The sequence below is a fragment of the Monodelphis domestica genome, chromosome 5 (assembly GCF_027887165.1).
Source record: "Monodelphis domestica isolate mMonDom1 chromosome 5, mMonDom1.pri, whole genome shotgun sequence".
NCBI lineage: Eukaryota > Metazoa > Chordata > Mammalia > Didelphimorphia > Didelphidae > Monodelphis > Monodelphis domestica.
Genome location: NC_077231.1, coordinates 313982036 through 314009614, shown reverse-complemented (window position 1 = coordinate 314009614; position 27579 = coordinate 313982036). Strand labels below are relative to the sequence as shown.

General features: G+C 43.7%; 1 protein-coding gene across 1 annotated transcript in view; it reads right to left on the bottom strand.

Moving 5' to 3' along the window:
• RAPGEF5 (Rap guanine nucleotide exchange factor 5) overlaps nucleotides 1-27579 on the bottom strand; it is a 247107-nt gene that overhangs the window by 172677 nt on the left and 46851 nt on the right. Inside the window, exons 3-5 of the mRNA XM_056800508.1 lie at nucleotides 21136-21242; nucleotides 15277-15398; nucleotides 9567-9735 (exon numbers count right to left, since the gene is read on the bottom strand). Coding sequence (XP_056656486.1) covers nucleotides 9567-9735; nucleotides 15277-15398; nucleotides 21136-21242 — 398 coding nt within the window. The remainder of the gene's footprint in view (nucleotides 1-9566; nucleotides 9736-15276; nucleotides 15399-21135; nucleotides 21243-27579) is intronic.

The window sequence follows — 27579 nt, the reverse complement described above, 5'->3', positions numbered from 1 at the left end:
AGATTTATCCATGGAGGGCAAAGGGCTCCTCCCTAGACTCAGAAACTATCTAATAGGAACATCTCCAGGAATTAACAATGAAAAGCTGGCTGATCAATTTTGGCTTTAGTTTCTTTAAATTGTATTAAAGTCTTTTTTCTTTCCTTTTTTAAAATCACACCCTTTCCACTGGAGTTGTTAACTCCAAACTCCGGATTTTACAAGATTTCCCAACAAACAGGTACAAACCAGCGCTGCTGGCTTCCAATCTGTAATTTAATTACTCACCCAGTCAAGGATTTGGAAAAGCAATTGACAGACAGTCTGATAAAGGCAGGGAGAACAAAGGCCTGAGGATTTTTTCGTGCTGGCACTGAACTTCAGAAGAGAAATTGGACTTTGGAAAACAGAACAATCTGCACCCGAGTAATTTCTGGGCCCCTGGTGGTCTTGATGAAAGGCTCCCTGATATTTAACCAAGCTTTTCTGAGCTGGGGATGATGTCCTGCGGACATCGATTGCTCCTAACCTAATAAGCAGGACTCAGTACTTGAAGGAGAATCATCATGTTCATATCTGATGTTTGGGGAGGGCTTTTAAAGTTTGCTGAGAAGTCTCATTTAAGCCTGACAACCGTGCCAGGGAGGCAGAATGGACAGACGGGTTTCAGGGTTCTTTACAGGTGAGAAAATTCAATCATGGGTTCTTGATGTGGAGTGGAAGAAACTTTAGAAGCCATTTGGACTAATCCTCTCATTTTGCAGATCAGGAAATGACTTGCCTGTGATGATTCAGCCAGCAAGTAGCTGAGCTCGGATTTGAATTCAAGCTCTCTGACGTCAGACCCATCACTGTAAAAACCAAAAATCTTTGCCTTCTGTCTTAGAATCAATATTGTGTATTGTTTCCAAGACAGACAAGTGGCAAGGGCTAGGCAGTGAAGGTTTAGTCCCTTGTCCAGTCACAAAGCTAGGAAATGTCTGAGGACAGACTTGAACCCAGGTCCTGGGAGTCTCTAGGCTTAGCTCCCCTATGCACTGAGCCCCTTAGTTGCCCCCACTCACTCCAGATGACTTTTTCCTTGAATCACCACTATGACCACCAGTAGAGAGCACATCTGAGCAAGAAGGACCTCAAGTGGAACATGAGGTCCTGGTGCTGACTCGACAGTAGCCTTGGCTGCTTCAGGCGAGGAATCGTGCCTTCTCACGCCTCTCTCCCACCAAGGGATGCCTGATGGCTGAGCTCATGAGTCTGTTGCATTCCACACTCCAGGGGCCTCTTGTACATCCCATCATAAATCTGTTTTCTACAACCTGGGGCCAGAACCTTGTACTATTTGGGGGAACCTAAACGTCTCTGGAGATATCTTTTTTTCCATGGGTGTCACCACGATCTGGGTTGTCTAGGTGATAAGCAGCCCAATTAGTGTTTCAACAGAGAGCCTAGACTTCCTTCGCTCAGCCAGCCTACGTGTGCATGACAGATCTTCGTGGAAAGCCCTGGATACACAGGAAGATGGGGGAAATGAAACAAACAGACTCATTGCCTTGCTATAATCTGAGGCATCATGGACCAGTGGAAAGTGGGCAGCAATACGAGGCAGGACTGGATTCCATTGACTGACTTGTGACCTTGGGCAAGTCATTTCACCTCTAAGTCCCAGTTTCCCGGCTCCCCAAAATGAGGGGGTTTGACTAAATGACCTCTAAGGCATCTACCAGCTCTAAACTGAAGAACCCACTATTCACACGGGGATTGTCCACTAGGTCTAAATCTTGCTGAGAGGAGAGCCAGTATCTGTGCTCTCCCAGATCTTTTTCCATGTCCTTGTGGGACTACTTACTTTTTCTCCTTGAGGGCTTCATCATTCTATTAGTCAACCAAATTTGAAACCTTGGGGTCATCCTAGACTATTCCCTCTCACTTATTCTCTATAACCAATCATAATATAATCATAATAATTTACATTTATGTAGCACTTACTTTGGGCCAGGCAGTATGCTAAGCCATTTGCCATTATTATCTCATTGATAACCCTGGGAGGGAAGTGCTATGATTATCTCCATTTTGCGGATAAGGAAACTGAGGTTAAATGACTTGACCAAAGTCACACACTTAGTGTCTGAGACAGAATTTGAACTCATGTCTTCCTGACCCCAAATCAGACACTGTATCTATTGCCAAGCCTCCTTGATTAACTCTACTATATCTCACATCTTGCTCCTTCTCTTTACTCACATGGCCACCTTTCTAGCCCTCAAGTAGATTTGGATTATATTGCAAATAAACTCCTTTCTACTTCAATCCAGTTGCCAAAATCATCTTATGAAGAAAAGAGACAATATCACATCATTTGCGTGCTGAAAAATCCTCTGTGGCTCCCTACTGCCTCTAGAATGAGATTCGGACTTCTCAGCCTGGCTTCAAAACTCTCTCCTATTCAGCTACAAGTTACTGTTCAAGCCTTATTCCACATTACTCTGTGTTCCATCCAACCACAGTTTCCTGAACCCAATAGCCCATGTTCATCTTCACAGAGTCCCAAAAGCCATCCTCCTTCCCCCTCAACTCTCTACTTGATCCTCCTGCCTCAACTACCCTCCCTCCTTACTCATCCCTGCCCTGGAGAATTTTCATCTTCCACCAAGGCTCAACTCCTGTGCCATCTCCTTCATGAATCCTTGCCTGATTCCCCCTAACGCACTCCATCCCTACCATTTACTAGTGTCCCAAATGACCTTTTTTTTCTGGGTATATGTTATAATTCCCAGTGAAATGGGAGCCCAGGGAAGAGGATATTAGCATCTCAGTAGGAAAGGATGTTTTCCATTTTGTTTTGTATCCTTAGCATCCAACATGGTGTTTGGCATGTAGTCAATGCTTAATAAAAATATGAATTCAATTCAATCAAGTCAAACCTTTTAGGCAAATTTCAGAACTCAGAAGGTCTCCATAGACCCACGTGCTGTGAGACACATCATCCCTAAACCCATCCACCTCCACTGAATCCCATCCTTAAACAGGTATTGGCATATGGGAGGTAAGAATGGCCCAAGGGATGAACCATGACCAAATCTCTTTATCTCCCTCAGCCTTGAATTATCTGTCTATAAAATGGGAATGATGATACCTTTAGCAGACCCTCCTCACAGGGTCATGGGGAGGCTCAAATACGATCTGAAACACTACATGTGCTCTAAAGGGCAGAAATCTGGAGCAAAAAGTCAACAGGGCAAAAGGGGAAGTCAAAGATATTGATATTAAGGGGAAGCTTCTTAAATAATGAGAGGTGCCCCAAAGTGGAATGAGAACCCTGCTAGCTTTAGGTATAAGATTCTGTGAGCCCTGCTCTTTCAAGGATTTTAAGGTCTACATTCTGAATGTTCCCTGCTAGATTTAACAACAAAAGAGCCGAGAGGGTGACGGATAAGTGGAGATGGGACTCCCATGACACTAGACCTCACCAATAAAAATGTGTTGCTCACCTCTTGAAGGGGACTCACTTTTCCATAATATTAGACCAATTAGTTCACATGATGTCAACATTAACTCAGTGGTATCATGGTCAGTAATTTTTGGTTTGGTTTTGTATTTTTTAGTCTTATCCAACTCTTCATGATCCCATTTTGGAGTTTTCTTGGCAAAGATACTGGAGTGGTTTACCATTTCCTTCTCCAGCTCATTTTACTGGTGAGGAAACTGAGGCAAACAGGGTTAAGTGATTTGCCCAGGGTCACCCAGCTAGTAAGTGTCTGAGGTCAGATTTGAACTCAGGAAGAAAAGTCTTCCTGACTTCAGGCTTGGGGCTCTAGCTGCTGTACCTCCTAATTGCCCCAGAAGCATCACAGAATAATAATAAAACCTGGCATTTATGGATAGCTTTAAGGTTGGCAAAGAGCTCTTTCAAGGCAAGAAGGGCTCACAGTAGAAAAACCACAGACCCTCAATATCTAGAAGTATGCTGGGTGATCCTGTACAGGGTGTTTCTCCTTTCTTGGCCTCTGTTTTGTTATCTGCAAAATGGAGCTAAGAGCATCTACCTCACCCAAAATAAGATGGTAGAGGCAAAGCACTCTGCAAACTGTAAAGCACTATAGAAATATTAGCTATTCTTGGCATCACCATCTCTAGTCCTATAGACCCAGGCTTCTTGTTCTATAACCCCAGGCTTCCCCACTTTAAGTCCCCAACTCCTTATGGTCAAGAGATCAAATGAGGCGAAAACTCCTAAACTAAGTTTCCTAAACGGGTGAGTGTAATTTCAGACAAAGGCTGGGAATCTCCGGCTTCCTTCTTGAGTTGCAATCTGATGTGATGTTGTAATTTTCCTCTGAGTTTCTTGGGGACTCCTCAACAAATCACACTGTCCAGCCAAAGGGAAATTGTTCTGTTCTGCTCTGCATCTTTGTCCTAAGGGTTTTCTTTTTCTTTTCTTGTTGTCCAGTCAAGAGACAGAGAAGGGAGGGGAAATATAGACGTTTGACTATTAGAACATTTTGAAAACAAAAGATAATTGGGGAGCAGCTGGGTGGCTCAGTGGACTGAGTCAAGCTGAGAGATGGGAGTCCTGGGTTCAAATGTGACTTCGAATACTTCCTAGCTGTGCTTCCCTGTTACTTAGCCTTTGCCACTCTTCTGCCTTGGAACCAATACACAGTATTGATTCTAAGATGGAAGGTCAGGAATGGTTTTTTTTTAAGTTATTCGACCAAAATAATAACACATTTTTGTAGTTATGGCAAAAGTGAGGGGATAATCCCCTTGACAATATCAAGAAAGAAAGGTTTGTTTACAGTTATAATTCTGAAATTTAAGGAGATGCCACAGATCAGAAATACAAAGCAAGAGGAACAGCTTGAGGATAGTCTGCTGGATCTCTGATAAAAGAAAGGACATCTGCAAACTGGCAATGAAATCTGCATTCCCCAGTCAGCCTCATCTCCTTAACTCACTTCCCTTCTTCGTCTTTTGATTTTTAAAAAACACTTAAACTTTCTAAGCCTCAGTTTTCCCACCTCTAAAATGGGGATGATAATAACATTATAGATTAAGAAGTAGAAAACACCTGAATGATTGACTGTTTCCACTCCCTCATTTTACAAAAGCAAAAAAAGTCAAGAAGCTTGTCTGAAGTCCCACAGGCTGTTAGTGGTGGAGCAAGGACCTGGACCCCTGGCCTTTCCACTCCACCACCTTGTTACTTCACAGAAGTACTGGGAGGATCAGATGAGCCCTTTGCCAACTTTAAAACACTTTGGTGCTCAGGGATTTCAAAGCACTTTACAACAAAACAGTCTTAGAAAGTGGACCCTGGGGGCGTTGTGATGTTCATTTACAAATGAGAAGAGAAATGACTTTCCCAGTCCTTCCTAACTCTAGGTCCAATATTCTTCTCACTAGACTATGCTGATTCTCATTAATAGCTACAGAGGAGGAGGAGGAGGAGGAGGAGGAGGAGGAGGAGGAGGAGGAGGAGGAGGAGGAGGAGGAAGAGGAGGAGGAGGAGGAGGAGGAGGAGGAGGAGGAGGAGGAGGAGGAGGAGGAGGAGGAGACAGCAGATAGGTGTGCATAGAGTGCCAGGTCTGGAGTCTGGAAGACTCCTCTTCTCAAGTTCGAATCGGGCATCAGACAAGTACTGGCTATGTGACCTAAGGAAAGTCACTTCACCTTGTTTACCTCAGTTTCCCCATCTGTAAAACGAACTGGAGAAGGACATGGCAAGCCACTCCAGTATCTTTGCCAAGAAAACCCCAAGTGGGGTTTGGGTTCTATAGGAGTATTCTCTTTCAATAATGACCAGAATGGAAGAATGTTTTGCATGATAATACATGATTAATCATTGCTCACCCTCTCAAAGTGGGGGGAAGGAAGACAATTTGGATCTTATCTTTTTGGAAAATATGTTGAAAATTGCTATTACATGTAAATGGGAAAAGAAAATATTTTTGAATAAAGAAAGAAAAAGAGAAACCCCAAATGGGTTCACATAGAGAATCAAACGACTGAAAACGACGGCACTACAACAATTATCATCACTTCCTTGGGCACTGAGATGAAGAAATTAAGGGACTTGCACAGAGACATAGAGCTGGTTTATGTAAGAATCAAGATCTGAATCCAGGTCTACCTGACTCTCAGGCTCATTCTCCATGTGCTGCCTCTTAGAGAAATGCAACTTTCCAAGATAAATTTGCAGAGTAGGCACAGAACTGCATTGTAGGAGGGAATTTCCTCACCAGGAGTCCTTTATGAAGCCCACAGGGTTGGTCAAAAATAGAGACCGGCTCCTGGCCATTCTCGTCATGGTCAAGGACATCTGCCTGATCTCCTGTGGCCATGACTTTTCTCTCTCCTTAGCACCTAGTGAGCTTGAAGGGAGCAGTTTCTCCCTAACTCTGGCCAATGACAAATATCCCCCCTCCTTTCTCCCTGTTTTGAACCCCAAGCATTCTGTGTGATAGGGAGGTGAATAGTTCCAGGAAACAAGACTCCAGTTGACAGCTTATTTCCAAGAATTAAAGTGGTCCCCCTCCATTATGCAAATGGGTGTGATACAAACACAAATAACATGTTTTTATTAGTGGCTCATTTGCAAATTAGTGTGTCGATGACTGGAAGACTGAGATAATAATTGACAAATGCTTAAAATTGCACCAAACTGGACCATCGTCTTTTCCTGGGAAGTCTCATAAAATGCAAATGCGTGTGTCAGCCACTGGCCCTCCAAAAATGGCTAGCTCCATTGGAAATATGCAAAGCTCAAGGCTGGTTTTCCCTACCTTCTGATGGATCCCAGCCACCATCCGCTGACCATGTGGATGGCCCTCTGAAGCTTCACCAGGCTCTTGCCACTCAGGATGCCCAGGGACTCTGAACAGACTCTTTCCCCGGGTCTTTAGCTCTTATTCCTCCAAGCTCCATTGTACATCACTGCCATATTTCACCACCCCAAAGCAAGGGACTGGGTACATTATCTCCCCCCAAAAAAAACATTAAGAAAACTCTTCTATGTCTTCGACATGAAGCCCAATGTCTTCTTCCCACAGTCAAGCCCTCCACTATCTTTCTAGCTGCCAGAAATGTTTCACACTTTTCACACCTTTCCTCACATTATCCACTAGTCTTGGGACAGCCTCCTCAGCCCCTTTAATCTCTACCTTTTGGAATCCCTACTTTTTCTTCAAAGTTCAGCTCAACTGGCACTTCTCCACAAGTCTCTTCCTCCTCTCCCCCCAACCCTCCATGGGCAAAGAGGACTCTTCCTCTTCATCTTCTCCCGTGGAACTCGGCTGTTCCTTCTCATCCATTTACCAACAGCCATTATCTCTGCGGATGGGTTTTTATCACCACTGCTGGACTAAAAGCTCTCGGAAAGCAGGGTTGGTATTATCTTTGCTTCTCTGCAGAACTTAATGAGGCATTGCACTTTAGGATGCACTTAATGAGCCAATGTGTGAATAAACGAGTAGCCTTTTAGAATATTCTCAAATGTACGTGAAGGACAAATGTATCTCCCTCTATTTTTGAACAAGACCACGTTGTCTACTTGACGAGCCCTGGGCAATGGATGGAGAACATCTAATGAGGGGTGGTAATAATGGATATTCTGGAGTCTTAAAAAGCTAATCAAAAGAACAAGGTCTAAAAGGGAATGAGAGGAGGAAATCTGCCTACTTCTATTCATCAAGTTAGAAACCCTACTGAGTATATACGACGCCAAAAAGAAGAAAAGTTGACATGGAAAAAGGAGCCAATGTTCAGCCCCATGGCCTCATCTACCCTTATGCAAATAGCCCAAATCTGGACAACAAACAACATGGCAGATTCTAATGCAGGGAGGAAACTCTGCTCTTACAGATACTGTGAGCCTTGGTGAGAAGAGGTCGATGACTAGATTTTGGCTAAGCAAAAGTATAAACTAAAAGGAGGTGGTGGAACTGGTAGCTTTTTAGATTAAGATACAGTCACATGAGAAAATGTAGGCATTGTATCCAGGGGATCACAATGGAGAATATGTAGTTAAACCAAAATAGAATCGGAAAGTATCTAGGCATGGGGATATACCACAGACCAGAGGGATAGAAGAGGAATGAGATGAGCTCTAGAAATAAGGCAGGAGCCCATCACTGAGCCATGACCTAGGAATAAACACCCTTGATCATTTCAAGTCTAGTTTAGGTGAACTCTATTCTGAAGTCCTTAAAAAAATCTCAAGGATGGGGGACCCCTTTCAGAGACGACTACCTTTGAAGACCAGGAAGAATGGAACAGTAGCCATGGAATCGGAGAAGAGTAAATGTCTCAGTTCTCTCTTTAAAAAAGAAAAAAGGGAAGTGGATAGCATCATCATACAATCCAGTGGACTTGTTGATATCAACCAATTTCTGAAGAGATTCTTAGAGGGATTGTTAGTGACAATCCAGAAAAGAGAGAACTTCTCCAAGAATGGGCTATGGAAGCCAAAAAAAAACATTTCTTCCATAAGATGGATGCTTTAAGAGAAAAATAGGGATGAGGACCAGAAAGGGGAGCAACCCACTGCCCTTTTCAAGACCTGTGTTCATTTCTAGGCACAATATTTTAGGAAGAAAAACACAAAAACATCAATAAGTTGCCAAGCACCCAAAGGAAAAGGGCATGGATAGTGGGATACCTCGAACCTGCTCATTTTAAGACCCAGTTAAAGAAATGGGATGTTTGCCCTATAAAAGGAAAGCCTTAGAGGGTGATAAAAGAACTGTCTGAGGACTTAAAGGGCAATCAGGTAGAAGATGGCCTGGACTTGGATTTCTTGGCCCAGGAAACACAATGGGAAGCAGTGAATAGAAGTTCCAAGAGAGCCAAATCTGGGTTTGGGGTTAAGGGGAAACTCCCTAACACAGCAATGACAAAGGAGAATGGGCTACCATTGGAAGCCTTGTTGGAAGTCTTCTTAAAAAGGCCATGTGACCTCCTTGAGGAGACGTAGAGAGACTGTCAGACATGATTTGGACTAGGAGTGCCACTGAGCTTCCTTTCCAAATCAGAGAACTCAAAAGTCATCCCTACTGGGAACCATGAAAGAACCGCCATCACTTCAGTATCCATCAGATCGTAAACCAAGCTCAAAGCTACCTACTGAAGAAAGTGAAATCAAATTCTAATCTATAACAAGGATCAGCTAAAAGTAAATGGTTATTTGGATTAAAGATAAAAAGCATTCATTTATTTTTTAAAAATTGGACTTTACTTAGGCTAAAACCAATCCATCCTCGCACCTCTCCCCAAAGCCCCCTCGGGGGGCCCCCTGCCCCTGCTGGAACTTCTCTACTACTTTGAAGCTATTTTCCATATTCATGATATAGCATTTCACTACCAAGTGATGGTAATCGTGATTCATTTATTTTAATTTGCCAAATGTTGTGTTCAGATGATTTCCCACCAGGCGTTTGAGCCCTTTCCTTAGGAAAGGAAAGTCACAACTTGGCTGATGGTGAGATAGATGAACCCTGGGAAGCCGTTGTTTGGTTCCAAATCGGGCAAAGAATGTTTTCTCGCCCTCTTGATTGGAAAGCTGTTGAGTCAAAGCAGAGAGGCATACTTACAGGTCGCAGTCGCCCACCCTGGACGGGATGAGCGGCACCAGCTGCAGCAAGAGTCGGACCCCATTTTGCCACTCCTCGGCCCTTTCAAATTCACAGTAGAGGTAACTGCACTCGTCTGATGAAAACTGGTAGAAGACATAGTTGTCCTGAAAATACAGCTGCTGGTCCACTGGAAGAAACAGAAAGGGGACCCATTAGTCCCTAAAATCTCCCCAGCTTTCCTTTCTATTTTATACCATAGACAGGGTGACACGGCATATGTTTTCAGATGCAAGACCTCTCAAGGGGACTATCTTTTCCTCTTTAAAGTTCAAAACTACAAGGATCTGTGAATCATTCCCTCCTCAGATGCAGGTTGCAGCTCCTCTCTAACAGTAGATGGTCTTTGAGAGGTTCCAGGACCACAACGTTAGAGATGAAAGAGCTTAGAGATCATCTGTTCTGTTGTTGCTCTTCAGTCAGTATCAGTGGTGAGGACTCTTTGTGACTCCATTTGGGTATTCTTGGTAAAGAGACCAAAGTGGTTAGCTGTGTCCTTCCCGGGCTCATTTTACGGCCCAGAGAACTGAGGCAAACATAGTTAAGTTACTTGCCCAGGACCACACAGCTGATAGGACGTGTCTGAGGCCATATTGGAACTCAGCACTTTCTGGTTCTAGAACTGGCACTCTATCCACTGCGCCACCTAACTGTCCTCGAGTCTTCCTTCCATTGATAGATGAGGAAACGAAGAACTAGAAAAATCATAAAACCAATGATGGAGAGCTGGAAAGTACTCTGTGAAGAAATCTAATCCAACTCATTCATTTTACAGATGAGAAAACTGAGGCCCAGAGAGAAGCATTTTGCCAAAAGACACATAAGTAGCAGACAATAAATACAATAAGTAGCAGAAATAGGATTAGAAGCCAGGTCCTCTGACCCCACTGTGAGCTCTGTCCATTAGAGCAGACACATGCAAAACCTGACCTAGGCACTTACTTTGAGACCCTGAGCCAGTCATTCACTCTCAATTTCAGTTTCCAGATCTCCAAACTGGGGACAAAAACAGTATCTACCTCACAGGTGGTTTGGGGAATCAAATGAAACGTGGAAAATGCTTTCAGGTGCTCTTCCAATATTAGTGAATTCATTCCATCACAATGGTGACAACTAAGAAGAATCCAGGACTTCACACATGTGCCTTCATTCAAGGCTCAGAATGGACCTTTGACAAGTACTACAGATGTGGGAAATGAGACATCAGGGGAGGGGATCTGCCTCTGGTCACATAACTGGGAAGTATCAGTCAATAAACATGTATTAAGCACCTACTATGTACAGCAAAGGAGAGATTCAAACTTAAGTCTTCAGGGCTCTAAGTTGCCTCTTATTCTGTAGCAGAACTGGGCTCCAGCCTCCTGCCCCAGCCATGCTTTCCAATAACCCCCCTGACCAAACCTGGGCTGTTGGCCTTATACAATGGTCCATCACCATCTTCTGCTCCTACCTAGGCTGCTGGTCTTAGACAATGGTCCATCTCCATCTTCTGCTCCTACCTAGGCTGCTGGTCTTAGACAATGGTCCATCACCATCTTCTGCTCCTACCTAGGCTGCTGGTCTTAGACAATGGTCCATCACCATCTTCTGCTCCTACCTAGGCTGCTGGTCTTAGACAATGGTCCATCTCCATCTTCTGCTCCTACCTAGGCTGCTGGTCTTAGACAATGGTCCATCTCCATCTTCTGCTCCTACCTAGGCTGCTGGTCTTAGACAATGGTCCATCACCATCTTCTGCTCCTACCTAGGCTGCTGGTCTTAGACAATGGTCCATCTCCATCTTCTGCTCCTACCTAGGCTGCTGGTCTTAGACAATGGTCCATCTCCATCTTCTGCTCCTACCTAGGCTGCTGGTCTTAGACAATGGTCCATCACCATCTTCTGCTCCTACCTAGGCTGCTGGTCTTAGACAATGGTCCATCTCCATCTTCTGCTCCTACCTAGGCTGCTGGTCTTAGACAATGGTCCATCACCATCTTCTGCTCCTACCTAGGCTGCTGGTCTTAGACAATGGTCCATCACCATCTTCTGCTCCTACCTAGGCTGCTGGTCTTAGACAATGGTCCATCTCCATCTTCTGCTCCTACCTAGGCTGCTGGTCTTAGACAATGGTCCATCTCCATCTTCTGCTCCTACCTAGGCTGCTGGTCTTAGACAATGGTCCATCACCATCTTCTGCTCCTACCTAGGCTGCTGGTCTTAGACAATGGTCCATCTCCATCTTCTGCTCCTACCTAGGCTGCTGGTCTTAGACAATGGTCCATCACCATCTTCTGCTCCTACCTAGGCTGCTGGTCTTAGACAATGGTCCATCTCCATCTTCTGCTCCTACCTAGGCTGCTGGTCTTAGACAATGGTCCATCTCCATCTTCTGCTCCTACCTAGGCTGCTGGTCTTAGACAATGGTCCATCTCCATCTTCTGCTCCTACCTAGGCTGCTGGTCTTAGACAATGGTCCATCTCCATCTTCTGCTCCTACCTAGGCTGCTGGTCTTAGACAATGGTCCTTCACCATCTTCTGCTCCTACCTAGGCTGCTGGTCTTAGACAATGGTCCTTCACCATCTTCTGCTCCTACCTAGGCTGCTGGTCTTAGACAATGGTCCATCACCATCTTCTGCTCCTACCTAGGCTGCTGGTCTTAGACAATGGTCCATCTCCATCTTCTGCTCCTACCTAGGCTGCTGGTCTTAGACAATGGTCCATCTCCATCTTCTGCTCCTACCTAGGCTGCTGGTCTTAGACAATGGTCCATCTCCATCTTCTGCTCCTACCTAGGCTGCTGGTCTTAGACAATGGTCCATCACCATCTTCTGCTCCTACCTAGGCTGCTGGTCTTAGACAATGGTCCTTCACCATCTTCTGCTCCTACCTAGGCTGCTGGTCTTAGACAATGGTCCATCACCATCTTCTGCTCCTACCTAGGCTGCTGGTCTTAGACAATGGTCCATCTCCATCTTCTGCTCCTACCTAGGCTGCTGGTCTTAGACAATGGTCCATCACCATCTTCTGCTCCTACCTAGGCTGCTGGTCTTAGACAATGGTCCATCACCATCTTCTGCTCCTACCTAGGCTGCTGGTCTTAGACGATGGTCCATCCCCAGCTTCCTGCTCAGTCTTCCCAATTGAGACTGACCTGCAAGAACTTGTGTTCCTCTAGTGAGGTCCCTCTCATGCCCCAAGGAACCAAGGGAGCTTTAGTGGAGAGCCTATTCTTCCTCTTTAAGCTCTCCCCCCTCTCCCCCCCCCCCCGCAGATCTCTCTAGGGCTTTTGTTGTTGTTACAAGTCTTTCAGTGACCTACACAAACTGAAGCAACAAGAAATAGGCAGGGGGTGGAGTGGGGGTGGGGCTTTTGAATGACCCCAAAATAAGGAAAGGGTTTGGAGGACTTTCCAGTTCCTTTCAATTCTGATGATAAGACTTTGAGACAAGACTTTGGGTCATTAATTAAGCCCTGATTTACTGATGGACATCCTGCCCTCTGGACTACCAGAAATACTCACCATTTCAGGTGCCAAATGGGGATCAGTTCATTTTCTAAACAGGACTATTATGGTTTTTTAAATGGTGAATATAAATATAATCAACAAATTAACCAATGCACGGCACCATGTGAGCTGCTGGAGACACAGAATGACACAGTAGGAAGAACATTTTTCTGCAGAAAGGGAAAGTCCTGACCCTGTGTGGAATTATACAAGACATTTTACCTCCCTGGGCCTCAGTTTCCTCATTGGCAAAATGGAGTAAATGACTTCTGAGGTCTTTTCTAGATCTAAATTTCTGATCCTACAAAAACAAAAATAGTCCCCAACTGAGAGGAGCTTCCATCCTACTTGGGGGGGAGGGGGCAGGGGAAGAAGCATAAGTAATTGATGTTCAGTCATTTTTTAGTCATATCCAGCTCTTTGTGACCCCATTTGGGGTTTTCTTGGCAAAGATACTAGAGTATTTAAGTGATTTGCCCAGAATCATACAACTAGTTAATGTGTAAGGCTAGAATTTTTTACCCCATTTGGGGTTTTCTTGGCAAAGATACTTAAGTGGTTCACCATTCCCTTCTCCAGCTCATTTTACAGATGAGGAAATTGAGGCAAACAGTATAAAGCACTAGCCTGGAGTCACATAAGCTCATAAGTGCCTGAGGCTGGATTTAAACTCACATCTAACTGACCCTAGGCCTGGCCTTCTATCTACTGCACCACCTCACTGCCCTTAACACAAGCAATGCAATATGAACTATTTGGGCCTAGAAGAGAGTGCTTACAACTAAGGGTTTCAGCAAAGATGTGGGTGGTGGGACTTGAGCTGAGCCTTAAAGGATTGTAGGGATACCATGAGGAGGAAGAGTGGGACAGACAAGGAAAACAACCTGGGGAAACTTGTGGAGGCAGGAGATGGGCTGTCACCTAGAGGCAACAGTACTAGTTCATCTGGAACATGAAGTATAGAAAAGTGTGTAACATGTAGCCAGCCCAGAAAGCAATATGGAGCCCAACTGGGAAGGGCTCACTGGATCCAGTCTCTCACTGAAAGGAAAAGATCACCCAGCAACAAACAACTCACCGAGTTTCCATATTCCCATCAGAACCCACAGGGCTTTCCTGAAGTTCACACAAGACAAAGAATCTTTGTGTCCTGAAATCAAATCCTTCAATCTCCAGCCACCCCTCTCCCATCAAGCCAAAGAACCTGACATCAGTCACTTCCAGCTGAGTCGCTCTCCTTACCCTATTGGGCTCCCCTTTAAGGGGTAGCTTTCCCAAATTGTGAGATCACTGGGGAGTGGGGATTCCCAAGTTTGGGTTAACAGAAAGCAAACTTTCTCACCATCTGTCAAACCAGTCTCCGGAAGCAACTACAAACCAGTCAGGAAACCCACAATTTAATCATTCAAGATATCACTGGTAAAAAATCAACCAGCTACAATAAAAGAAAAAATCAGGGTGGGGGTGTCCTGGGAAAGGGAGAGAAGGCTCAGAACAGGCTCAGGGAATAAGCTGTCTGCCCTAGCAGTTTGGGGACCACCAACCACCATTCTGAAATGTTGATGACCAGTAACAGCCTCAGAAGACTGACTGCCTCCAATAGCAACCTCTCCACACCATATGGAAAAGAGAGACACTGATGGTGACTGAGGAAAAAATAATTCTTTTTGTCAATACAAACGAGGCATACCCAGCTTCTGTCCATATTACAAAGGGAACAAGGTTTGTTTGCTAAAGTAACTGATAACTGAACTATAAATACGCCATTAAATGGTAGGGTGGAGAGAGCCGACCTTCAAACCAGGAACACCTAGGTTCAGATTGCACCTCTGATACACATTGGCTGTGTGTCCATAGGCAAGTCATTTACCCATTTCAGTGTCCCATGCAATTCAGAGGGGGAAGGTACAAACTTTGATAAAAGGAGCCTCCAAACTGTAGATACCATAAACTCATGAAGTCGCAGGAAGAAAAAGGAGAGAGAAAGAAGGAAGGAAGGAAGGAAGGAAGGAAGGAAGGAAGGAAGGAAGGAAGGAAGGAAGGAAGGAAGGAAGGAAGGAAGGAAGGAAGGAAGGAAGGAAGGAAGGAAGGAAGGAAGGAAGGAAGGAAGGAAGGAAGGAAGGAAGGAAGGAAGGAAACAATTAAATCACTAATAACAAAGTGCTGGCTTTAGGCTACAAACCCGAGAGAATAATTCCCATGTCCAGAAGTAGCTGCCATACACCAACAGCCATAGAGCGACACTGAATGAAAGGACAGTTCTCCAAAAGCCAGTCCACAAGCTCAGATCCCACGCAGCTCCTCCTAGACAAATACAGGAAAGTTTTAAAAGACTCAAAAATGAGGAAATTATTTTAATGACCTCAGCATTAAGAGGAGAATGAGAGGAAGGAAGGAGAAAATAGCCCCAATGCCCTAGATCCTAGTGAGACTCTAACTGGGCTACTGGGCTCAGTCTTGGGTCTTATATTCTAAGCAAGACATTGATCACCTAGCAAGTGTCCAGAAGAGGGTGACCATGATATTGATGGAATTCAAACCTTGCTCCTAAAGAGGCAGCTGGAGAGACTGGGGACTGCTAAGGCTGGAGACAAGTTTTGTTTGAAGCTACATAGCTAGTACATGGCAAAGTGAGATTTGAACCCTGGTCTTCCACACTCAAAGTCCAGCCCTTTCCATTTTATCCACACTGCCTCTTTCACTATATACCTGGAATGCTGTTTTTCCTCCTCCTCCCCCTCCTCTTTTCAGTCTCCTAGCTTCTAGGCTTCCTTTAAGACTTAGCTCAAATCTGTCTCTCCCTCCCTCCCTCTCCCTCTCTCTCCCTCTCTCCCTCTCCCTCCCTCCCTCTCTCTCTCTCCCTCTCTCTCTCCAGCTCTCCCTCTCTCCCTCTCTCCCTCTCTCTCTCTCCCTCTCCCTCTCTCTCTCCCTCCCTTCTTCTCTCTCTCTCTCCCTCCTTCTCTCTCTCTCTCTCTCTCTCTCTCTCTCTCTCTCTCTCTCTGTCTCCCTCTCTCTCTCCCTCCCTCCTTCTCTCTCTCTCTCCCTCCTTCTCTCTCTCTCTCTCTCTCTCTCTCTCTCTCTCTCTCTCTCTCTCTCTCTCTCTCTCTCTCTGTCTCTGTCTCCCTCTCTCTCTCCCTCCCTCACAAGTAAACTTGTAAACTATGTCTATATATGATCTATGCATATATAATTATAAAATAATCTAACACTATATGCAAACACATGACCTCTTCCATACTACATAGCTGTTTCTTCATTGTCTTCCCTATAGGATGGAAGGTTCTTGGCTTTTCTTTGTCACTCGATGCCTAGCCTAATACTTGGCATTTATCAAGGAGCCTGCTGACTAAAGGTTGCCATTTAATAGACAGTTGCTTATTTTGTGCATGGACCCCTTTGGCATCTGGTGAAGCCTTCTGATCCCTTCTTCTGATTCCTGTTATCATGACTAACAAAATCCTCTCATTTTACAGATCAGGACCTTGAGGAGAAGGCATGGGAAATAATTTGCCTGAGATAACTCAACCAATAAGTATCTGACCTTAGAATTTGAACTCAAACTCTCACACTCCAGACTCACTACTTTTTTTTTTTCAAGCTCTCACTTTCTTAGAATCAAAATCATCTGAGAATCAATACTGTATATCATTTCCAAGGCATAACAGAGGGAAGGGCTGGGCCATAGGGATTAAGTGACTTGCCCAGGGTCACGGCTTAGAAGTGTCTGAGGCCATATTTGAACTCAGCACTTCCCATCTCTGGGCCTGGCTCTCAATCAACTGAGTCAACTACCTGCCCCATCCCCAGTGTAGTTAAAAATAATAATAATAATTTTATCCTCTGTCTTAGAATCAATGCTATGTATTGGTTCCAAGGCAGAAGAGCATCAAGGACTAGGCAATGAGGGTTAAGTGACTTGCCCAGGGCCATATAGCTAGGAAGTGTCTGAAGTGAAATTTGAACCCAGGACTTCTCATATTCAGGTCTGACTCTCTATCCACTGAGCCACCTAGCTGCCCCCAACAAATACTATTTTTTTAAAGATAGAAAAAGAAAAGAGGGAGGGGAAAATCTTATCATAATTGATCAAGGTATCCTATTATTAACAGATTTTGAAAGCCTGAAAATGTAAACAATTTGCAGCATTTGGGGGCACTCCTACCCCTGCAGAGGGATGGGTTAGGAGTGTCTTTTCATTCCCTTCTTCCTAGCCCACACTTCTTGACAATTTCACAACATTGACTTCTTATATTTTCTGTGGTTGTTATTTTTTTCTACAGATATTGTTTTAATCAATGTGTATATTGTTTTCTTGGTTTTGTAAGCCTCTTTACCTAACTGTGCCTCAGTTTCCTCATCAATAAAATGAAGAGGCTGAACAAGACAGTCCCAGGAGTTCCCTCCAGCTCTGTATCTTGGCTTCTATCATCTTATAACAAAGACATGTCTTGAGACTGAAATAGCAGATGTTCATTCTGAAGCTTGGGGAAGCATTGGGTGCATTAGCCATCTGTATTCTGCACAGGTGAGTGAGTGGCTAAATTATCCAGCTAACGTGCTTGGGAGCTAGCCTCAGACTTCTGGTGCTGAGGAAATGTAGTGTTTGACACCCAGAGATTATTTCAAAGTCTCCCAGATGAAGTTGTTCTGCAGGCAGACTGGCAATGTGGTTTTTCAATTATTTGTGGAGCTCTCAGTAATGGAAATACTCTATTTCTTGCCATCATGTGAGTAACTTGTCACCACATTTGGGACTTGTGTCTCTGTCCATTTCTGGCAGATGGCCAGGAATCAGAAATAGCAAGACTCATGCTCTCCATTCCCTCTCCCACCTCCAGGAACAGGTGGGGTGTTTCATGCCTCAGTTGTCTCCTCCAAAGTCCTGACTAATTTATATCTTCTCAGCTTCTTCCAGGAGAAAAAAATAACTTCAGCTCATCCCCCTGGAGATGGGAGGAATACAACCAGGAGCTAACACAAGCACTGAGGCTGTGTTGTCAGTTTATGTGGTGAGACTGAGGCAATGTCCTGCCAACTAGCTCCTAGTTCACACAAGGCTCCAGAAATAGACCTTGTACTAGAAGCAGACTGGAATAATAACAATATTAACTGACATTTATAACTGATTTCAAGTGCCCACGTTCTCTTATTTTAGCCTCAGAAGAAGCCCAGAAGGAAGGTGCTATAATCATCTCCATCTTACAGAAGAGTTGAACTTACTCATGCTCACATTTACATTTTAAAAATTTTGCATTTCTCTTAGGAGGCAACTCAGTGGTTTGAGAGCAAGGCATAGAGATGGGAGATCTTGGGTTCAAATACAACCTCAGATATTACCTTAATTTTGTGACCCTAGGTAAGTCATTTAACATCCTTTGTCTAGCCCTTACCACTCTTTTACCTTGGGTCCAATACACAATACTGATTCTAAGATGGAAGGTATGTGTTTTAAAAAATAAAAAGCATGGTCTCAGAGGCAGGATTTGAACCCAGGTCCCCCCTGATTTCAAACCCTGTATTTCTGCTCCTACATCATGCCAGCTTCTATGTACTAGGCGGGGGAAGAGAAGATCTACCAACTTTTAATATTATTTTAGGGGGGTTCTTCAAAGATAAGGTACAGGGTAGATACTTTGATTCAGAGGAAGTTTTAGTCTAAGAATCTACTTGTGATATTTTTAAGGACATAATTCTGCTCAGTTTTTGTGAGAGTGTCTCTGGAGATGTGGGAAAATGTAGGCTAAAATAATGAATGAGTCTAATAAAATGAACTTCAATATATAGAAACATAAAGTAACATTCTGTTTTATAAAGTCAGCTTCACAAGTTTGAGCTCTGAGAGGCATGCTAGATAGTGGTTGGTCTTAAAAGAGATCTGGTGGTCTTAATAGACCTCAAGAGCCATATGAATCAGAGTATTATATGATTTCCAAAAAGCCTGAGGAGATCTTGGGCAAAGACTAAGAAAGTGATCGTCCCAATGTATTTGGCTTTGTTTAAACTCTCATCTTGAGTTCTGGGTTCCATAACTTTAAAAGGATGTTGATAAGCTGGAAATCAGCCAGTGGGACAACCATGGTAATGGAAGTCCAGAAGTTCTTGCCTTATGGAGAGAGGTTGAAGGACCTGGGGATGTTCAGAACAGAGAAGAAAAGACTAGAGCAGGACTTGGGGGTGAGAAGACATGACAGCTTGTTGTTAAAGAGTAAGGATAAAGATTGATTGAAAGAGTCACTCTTAGAGTTTCAAACAGAAATTTCTAGACCCCAATACCTTTTCAAGTCAAGGGCCTCTTGGATTGAATTGTAATCAACCAATCAAATATTGAAGCTAGGTGAGAATATGAGAAATGTACTGTGATTGGCTGGAGCGTCATGATCTGGGGGGCTGAAGTGGATCCTGGGCTTTCAGGGATATGGTTTTGTGCTAACCCATGTCCAAAAGCTAGTCGAGTCTGGCTGGCTAACTGGTATCATCTAATAATCAGTGTGGAGAATATTGATGGGTACTCAGGAGTGAGCCATTCTCAGTACCCAAGATCCTCCGAGTTACCCCCAAGAGCCCTGAAGAGAACAGTATCGAGCCACCGCTGAGGACCTGACCTGCTAGTCCGAGTGAGCTTGGGAAAAGGAGCTCCAGAGCTTGTACTACACAAGAATTTAAAGGGCTGTCAGGGAAGAACTAGACTTGTCCTGTTTTACCGAGAAGGCATGGATAGAAAGAGCAGATGATGTCAGGAAATACTCCCTAACATTTGGTTGTTCCATCATTTTTCAGTCATGTCCAACTCTTCCAGAACCCATCTGGGGTTTTCTTGGCAGAGATATTAGGGTATCATTTCCTTCTTCAGTTCATGTTATAGATGAGGAAACTGAGGTCAACAGGATGAAGTGACTTGCCCAGGGTCACCTAGGGAAGCCAGATTTGAATTTGGGAAGATGAGTCTTCCTGACCCCAACACTGGCACTGTAAACACTCTACCACCTAACCGCCCTAACATTAGAATTACTCAAAGGTGGCCTTGGCTGCCTCCAGAGTACATGTCCCCTTATTAGAGGGTTCTGAGCAGTGGCATTATCTGTGTCTCTCTGCAGATATGGATGGGACAGGAGGGTCTTGGAGGGTCCTTTTAACTCTCAGGTTTTGTGATTCTGTGTATCTAGCCTTCCAGAGAGCTTTCTAACATGCAGCACAACCACCACAGAGCCCACGTTTATTGAAAGCTGACTCTCTGGGGATCAAGTAGCTCCTAGGATATTTATGGGTGACAGAAGTCGAGCAGGGCAGAGGTAGGGTTGGGGCTTCCCTGAGATAGCCCCCTCCATGTACAATATGAGCTGAAGGTGGGTTTGACCAAAACCCTGATGTGAGTCATAAACTCAGATCCCCAACAATCCTCCTCTGAGCACATGGTCACCAGCCAAATCCTCCATGTCCAATGCCTACCAAGTGCCTGCTTATACACCAGGGGCTGTCCGAGGTCCTGGGGACACAAAGACAGGAGTGAATCAGGCCCTGCCTCATAGAGCTGATATTGGATTGGGAAGATCCGATGAGTGAGTATACAAATAAGTAAACATAAAAGGTGACAGTCAGGTGACTCAGTGGATAGAGAACCAGGCTTAAAGACCAGAGGTCCTGGGTTCAAATCTGACCTCAGACATTTCCTAGCTTTATGACCAAGTCACTTAACCCCCACTGCCTAGTGTTTGCTGCTCTTCTGCCTTGGAAGCAACACACTATGTGGATTCAAAGATGGAAGGTAAGGGCTCTTAGTAAAATAAGTAAACATAATGTAACAAAGTGATTTAGAGGGGAGAAAGCACACTCATAGCTGAGGAGCTCAGTGAGGAAGGTCTTAGGTAAGAGTGGTGCTTCAAGTATATTTTGCAAGAAGTTGGTACCAAAAGGTCAATGCTGTTAGTCAAACATTCCAGGCCCAAGGTTGGACTCTGCAATGCCTTCTGAGCCCCACCTGGCCAGAAAATAAGGTCACCGTCTTAAAGAGACATTTTCGTGTTGATAGTCATCAGCGGGTTACCTGTAAACTCCCTTAAGGTTCACTCTGTCTTTTATCAGATCAGACGCTTGCACGATGAAGATATTCCTCAGGGCTCTCCCAGCGCAGGAAGAATTCTCTCCATAGATCTACAAAAAATGAAAAACCGACTTTAACCTCAAGTTCTGCAACTTGTCAAATAGTCGCAGTGGGTCCTAGACCTTCTTTAGGACCTCTCTTTGATGGGGGCCAATCCATGCTATTCTGTATTACTGGAGGCACTTTACTATGTTGATTTTTTTCTTCATTGTATGGAGAGAGACCAAGATTCCCCAATAAGGAGGTGTGTGTGGAACATCCTAATTAGTCCTGGGTGCCCTGTGCTGGGAAGAATGGTGACCATCCAGCAGAAGGATAGCCAGATAGTGGAGCCCTAAGACCACACCTAATAACAATATAACAATAACAGTGGCATTTATAGAGCTTTAAGGTTTGCAAAGCACTTTCCATAGCTCTTTTGAGCCCAACAACTCTGAGAGGTAGGTGCCCTTATTATCCCTGCTTTACCAAGGAGGTAACTGAGGCTGGGGGAGGTTAAGGGACTTTCCCAGGATCACAGAGCTGGTAAGTGTCTGAGACCAGATTTGAACTCAGGTCTTCCCAACTCTGAGTCCTTTATCCTTTTTGACATCTAGGTACCTCAATGTGAGGATCACTTGAAAGAACTGGGGATGCATAGTCTCATTGATGTTGTTTAGTTGTTTTCAGTCATGTCTGACTCTTTTGTGATCCCATTCAGGGTTTTCTTAGCAAAGATACTGGAGGGGCTTGTCATTTCCTTCTCCAGCTCACTTTACAGATGGGGAAACTGAGGCTAACAAGGTATAGCGACTTGCCTAGGATCACAAAGGCAGTGAGTGGCTGAGGCCAGATTTGAACTCAGGAAGATGGGTCTTCCTGACTGTAGCCCCAGCACTCTATCCACTGTACCACCTAGTTGCCCATGTTTGGTCTAGAAGAGAGAAAATCAAGGTGTTTATGTGCACAGGGAGAAGATATTGTAGGTATGCTCAAGCCTTTGAAGCACTGTCATGCAGAAGATGGATTAGACTTCTCTTTACTCCCCCAAAGGTCAGAACTGGAAGAAAGGAGTGAGTTTAAATTTGAACCATCCCAACTGCAGAATGGGCTGCAACAGAGGTGGCCGGTCCCCTTCACTGGAGGCTTCCAACAGAAGCCAAATAACTATTTGGAGGGGATGCCTGTGGAAGGAAGTCTCATTCAGGTATGAAGAGAGGCTCTGTGGGGCCCGAGGTCCCTGCCAGCTCTGGGATTTGAAGAGCCTTAGTCCTTTGGTTATCCAAGTTATCAACGTTCTGCACTAAAGGAAAATAGGAGCCAGCTGCTTTACTCAAGAAAGCCCAGTGCCCCGGCATCCCCAAATGCCTCTGCCCCACCTGCTCTGGACATGTGAGGGGACTGGATGTCCCTGGCTGGGTGAATGCCTAACACATGGACACATACTTGGAACATTCCTAAAGCTACAGCAGAGGGTCGGACCCACGCTGGGAACTGTTTGCTGCTGCCATGTTCCCAGCATGGCCCCAGCAGGAACCAATCAAGCTCATGGGCTCATCTTAATCTGATTCACTAAATGAGCCTGAATTTCATGTTTTATTTCTTCTTCTCCCCCACCCCCACCCACCATATCATTTACGTTTCTTAGCACAGATTTTTTTTTCAAATCATGAAAAAGTGAAGCAAACCTCGAGGAGCCAGTTAAGTGTGTTGTGGTTTTGTTCATTATAAAAATAAAATTCTCGTTATTTGGAAATTCCATTCCCTGTAATCTGAAGGGTTAGATTTAATTGCCAAAGTGGGGGCAGTAGATACTTGTCCACATGAGGGATCCCCAAATCCCAGGGGAGGGGAAGGAGACCCTAGATACATTTTCTTTTTCATGCAGGATAATTGTGATAATTGGATTGTTTGTTTTGTTTTTATTTGGGGGGATTATTTTTTGCACAACTAAATTCTAGGAACATGATCCAAGTGTCTCTGAAGTGATTCCTGATTTGGCAGCTGGCCGAATCTGGGGAGCAGTGCAAACGTATTGTTAGCCTCTAATTAATCAATCAACGAGCATTTTTAGGTGCCAAATATGTGGACTCAAATTCAATGAATCCTGTCATTGGCCAAGTCCTAGACGTATATATTTAAATGTCCTACATTGGAATTTCTTTGGTGGTAAGACTCAGAGAATTGGAGTGATGCAGCACCCATGCTTTTGCTCCACCGTTGTGGGTACAAGTAGGCACGATGGTTAGCAAACTGGGTAGCAAAATTAAAAAATTGTGTTAAGTAAAATTGTTCTCATTGTTGATTAACAACCTTGTTCCCTTCTTTGCTAAGTAGGGGGAATGATACATCCGATGGTGGACTTGACTGACGTGTGTATTGGTTAGTTGTAATTAACTGGCTTTTTCTCTTATGTTTATTTTCTCCTTGTTGTGAGGGGCATCTCTCCAGAAGGGAGAGAAAGGATGGACGTCCTGGGAAATGAAGGGGATTTTTTAAAGGGCCATTCTTTGTTTTTACACATGTCACGAGAGGCCAGGGAAAGGCAAGAAAGTCCAGCATTGTCTTTATGAATCACCAGAGCTAAAAAACATACAAACAAAACCCTCCTAGTAATTTCATGGCCAACATTTTGGTGATGAGCTCTCTGAACTTAGCCTGGCAAATTCAGTCCAATTTGGTATGCATTTATAGAGCACCTGCTGTGCACAGGGCACTGGACTTATTAAGACAAAAATGAGAGTCCCTGCCCTCAAAGAGCTTACATTCGACTGGGAAGAAATAATGACCACAGAGAAGTAAATAGAGGGAGAAGGACTGCAATGGTGATTTTGCTGGGTCAGAAAATTCACAGATGAGGAGACTCCTCCTACCAGTGCAGGTATGTGCCTGTTGTGAATCTCAGGGCCTCTGAAAGATGCTCCAGGCTTGGGATCCACAGTTCTTAGAGCTGCTCCTGGCATAGAGGAAGAATTTAAGTGCTGGTTGACTGACTGCCTACCTGGGGCACTGAGAAGTCAATGATTTGCCAGGGCAGGAATGCAAAGGTTCCCATTAAAACTCTGAGCTCCTTGCCAGAAGGGGAGAAGGGACTGTTTGCTTTTCTTTGAATCCCATGGGATTAGCACAGTACACAGTAATCACTTATTACTAGTTGGAGAGCCTGAGGTCGCTCTCCAACTCTATGACAATCTCTCATACAAATAAATGTTTGCTTGCTTCCTTCCTTCCTTATAGGGTTGCCGGGAGGCTCAAATGAGTAGGCAGGTGCCCCATGAGAAGGCATGGAGCTAGATTTGAGTTCAAGTCCAGACTCAGACACTTACTAAATGGGGGACCCTGAGAAGCCTCTTAATCTCTGCCTCAGTTTCCTCCTTATCTGGGATAATAATAGTAACTACATTCTAGGATTGTCATGAGAATCAAATGGGATAATAGTTATGAAGTATTTTCAAATGTTTAAGCACTGTATAAATGCTAGCTGGTATTACTGATGTCTTAAAGTACATAATACCTTAGATAAATATAGATTGCTATTATTGGTAGTATTTCCACTGCTAAGGACATCAGGGCTCCAAGAAACTACTGCCCTAACATACTGCCTTGGGTCCTTAAGGAGTGTGTGTCCTTCTGTCATACCTGCTACATAACCTCCTCCCATTCCTGTTTTGGGCCAGCATTCCTATAGCCACGTGGCCCCTCTGCCCCCATTACTGATAAGGATGTCAAGGGAAGCTGGGGCTTCAATTAACTCAGACTTCCATTTCCACGCATATGAGAAAATCTAGTTATTTTTAAAATACATTTTATTTTTCCAGTTATATATAAAACATTTTTAATATTCATATTTTTAAAAAATTGAGTTCCAAATTCTCTCTCTCCCTTCTCCTCCACTCATAGAGAAAGCAAGCAATATGATATGGGTATAAATGTGCAGTCAAGCAAAACATATTCCCATATTAGTCATGTTGTAAAAGAAAATACAGAGCAAAAAACAAACAAGAAAAATAAAGTAAAAAAAATGCTTCCATCTACTTTCAAAGTTCATATAAGTACTCTTTCTAGGGACAGGAAATATTGTTCGGTGTTCTTTAGGGAGCCTTTGGAATCAAGGTACCAAAGTAACTAAGTCTTTCTGAGTTAATCATCCCATCAGCCAATCATTACTGTTACTGTATACACTGCTCTCTTGGTTCTGCTCACTTCACTGCATCAGTTTATATTAGTCCTCCCAGGTTTTTCTGAAATCATCCTGCTCACCATTCCTTATCGCACAATAGTATTCTATCAGAATCATATACCACAACTCGTTCAGCCATTCTCCAATTGATGGGTATCTCCTCAATTTCTAATTTTTGACACCACAAAAAGAGCTGCTCTAAATATTTTTGTACATAAAAGTCCTTTCCCTCCTTACCTCCACCCCTCCTCCCTCTCTCTCTCTCTCTCTCTCTCTCTCTCTCTCTCTCTCTCTCTCTCTCTCTCTCTCTCTCTCTCTCTCTCTCTCTCTCTCTCTCTCTCTCATATAGACCTAGTGGATGGATCAGTTCTCAACTCCACTAACAATTCATGTGTCCCAATTTTCCCACATCCCCTCCAACATTTGTCACTTTCCTTTTCTATCATATTAGTCAATCTGATAGGTATAAGGTGGCATCTCAGAGTTGCTTTAATTTGTATTTCTCTAATAAATAGTGATTTAGAGCTCTTTTTACAGATGATAATGGAGAGCTTTGATTTCTTCTTTTGAAAACTGCTTGTTCATATGCTTTGCCCATTTATCAGTTGGGAAATGACTTTATTTTAATAAATTTGAGAAATTTACTATAAAATTTTCCCCCAGTTTTTTGCTTTCCTTCTAATCCTGGCTATGCTGACTTTCAGCAAACCCTCTATAAATTAATGTAATCAAATTATTGATTTTTACACCTTGTAAAACAAGGTGTAAAAAAATTTTAAATTAAAAAAAAATTTACATCTTGTTTTACAAGGTGTAAGTAAAATTTACAAAAATTTTACGCCTCTTTCTTTCTTGTTTGGTCATAAATTCCTCTCATCCATAGATTTGACAAGTAAAGTATTCCATGCTCCCCCAATTTGCTTATGTATAAATCATGGGCCCATTTTTACTGCATCTTAGTATATAATCTGAGATGTTTGTCTATACCTAGTTTCTGCTGAATTGCCTTCTAGTTTTCCCAGCAAATGTTGTCAAATAGTCCTTGTCCCCAAAACTTGGGTCTTTGTATTTATCAAACCCTAGATTACTATGGTCATTTACTATAGTGTATTGTGTAACTAATCTATTCCCCTAAGCCACCTATTTCCTACAAATCACCATAGCGATCACCATCACTAATGTTATTGAGATCAGGCAATCCACAGTCTGAGCTACCCACAAGAGAGAAGGTTTATAAAATGACCTCTCCATCATTCTATACTCTTTATCAGAAGGGCACCTAGATACTCTACACAATGCCAGGTGTTTATTTTCAGTCTGAATTTGATGCTTTTTGGTGGAGTAATGGGCAGAAGATTGGCCTTAGAAATGAGGAGACTTGAGTTCAAATCTTGCCTCTGACATATACTAGCTGTGGGACCCTAGGCAAATGACTTAGCTCCTCAGTGCCCTGGTAGCACAGATATAGAAGGTCAGTGTATACCAATTGAAGAGCAGTCATCCAAAGGAGCAATAAACATTTATTAAATGCCTGCTATGTACCAGGCATTCTGCTAAGTGCTGGGGATATAAATGTTAAAAAGAAAGATAATCCCTGCCCTTAATGAGCTTACAATGTAACAGAAGAGGAGAATGGTACAGAAAGGAACCAAAAAGACGTAGAGGGAAGGGTATCCAGTCCTCCATGATAGAGAAGTTCAAAGGAGGAAAATAAAAAGTGGCTGGTCTGAGCACCCTCTTTAAGGGAGATTTGGGGAGTAACTCTCTTCTCTGCCTTCCAATGAGAGAGGCAGAGAACACTGATGAGAAGCAAGTAAAAAGGTTGATATGATTTTGCAGGAATAAAGGGATTGTTGTTGACAAGAGAGACTTTCCACTTTGGAAGTTCATTAAACCAATACACAAGAGAAAGAGGAGAAATGGGAAACAGAGCCATGGAGGGTCAGGGAAAGAGAGAAGGGGAAAGGGAGAAAGAGGGGCAGAGGCAGGAAAGTACAAATGAATGAATGAAACTTTTATTAAGCAGTTACTATGCACAAAGTAAGTCGGTCCCTCTTCCCCAGGAGCTCCCATTCCAATGAGAGGGGCAACACATTTGGAAGATCTCAGTTGCAAGTCAGATGGAAAAGTTCCATGGTTCTCAGCGTACAACACTAAAGCATATGTTAGTGCTTCTTCCTGAATAGCATTACTGCTCATAAAATCCTGTCCATTTTTGATATGAAACT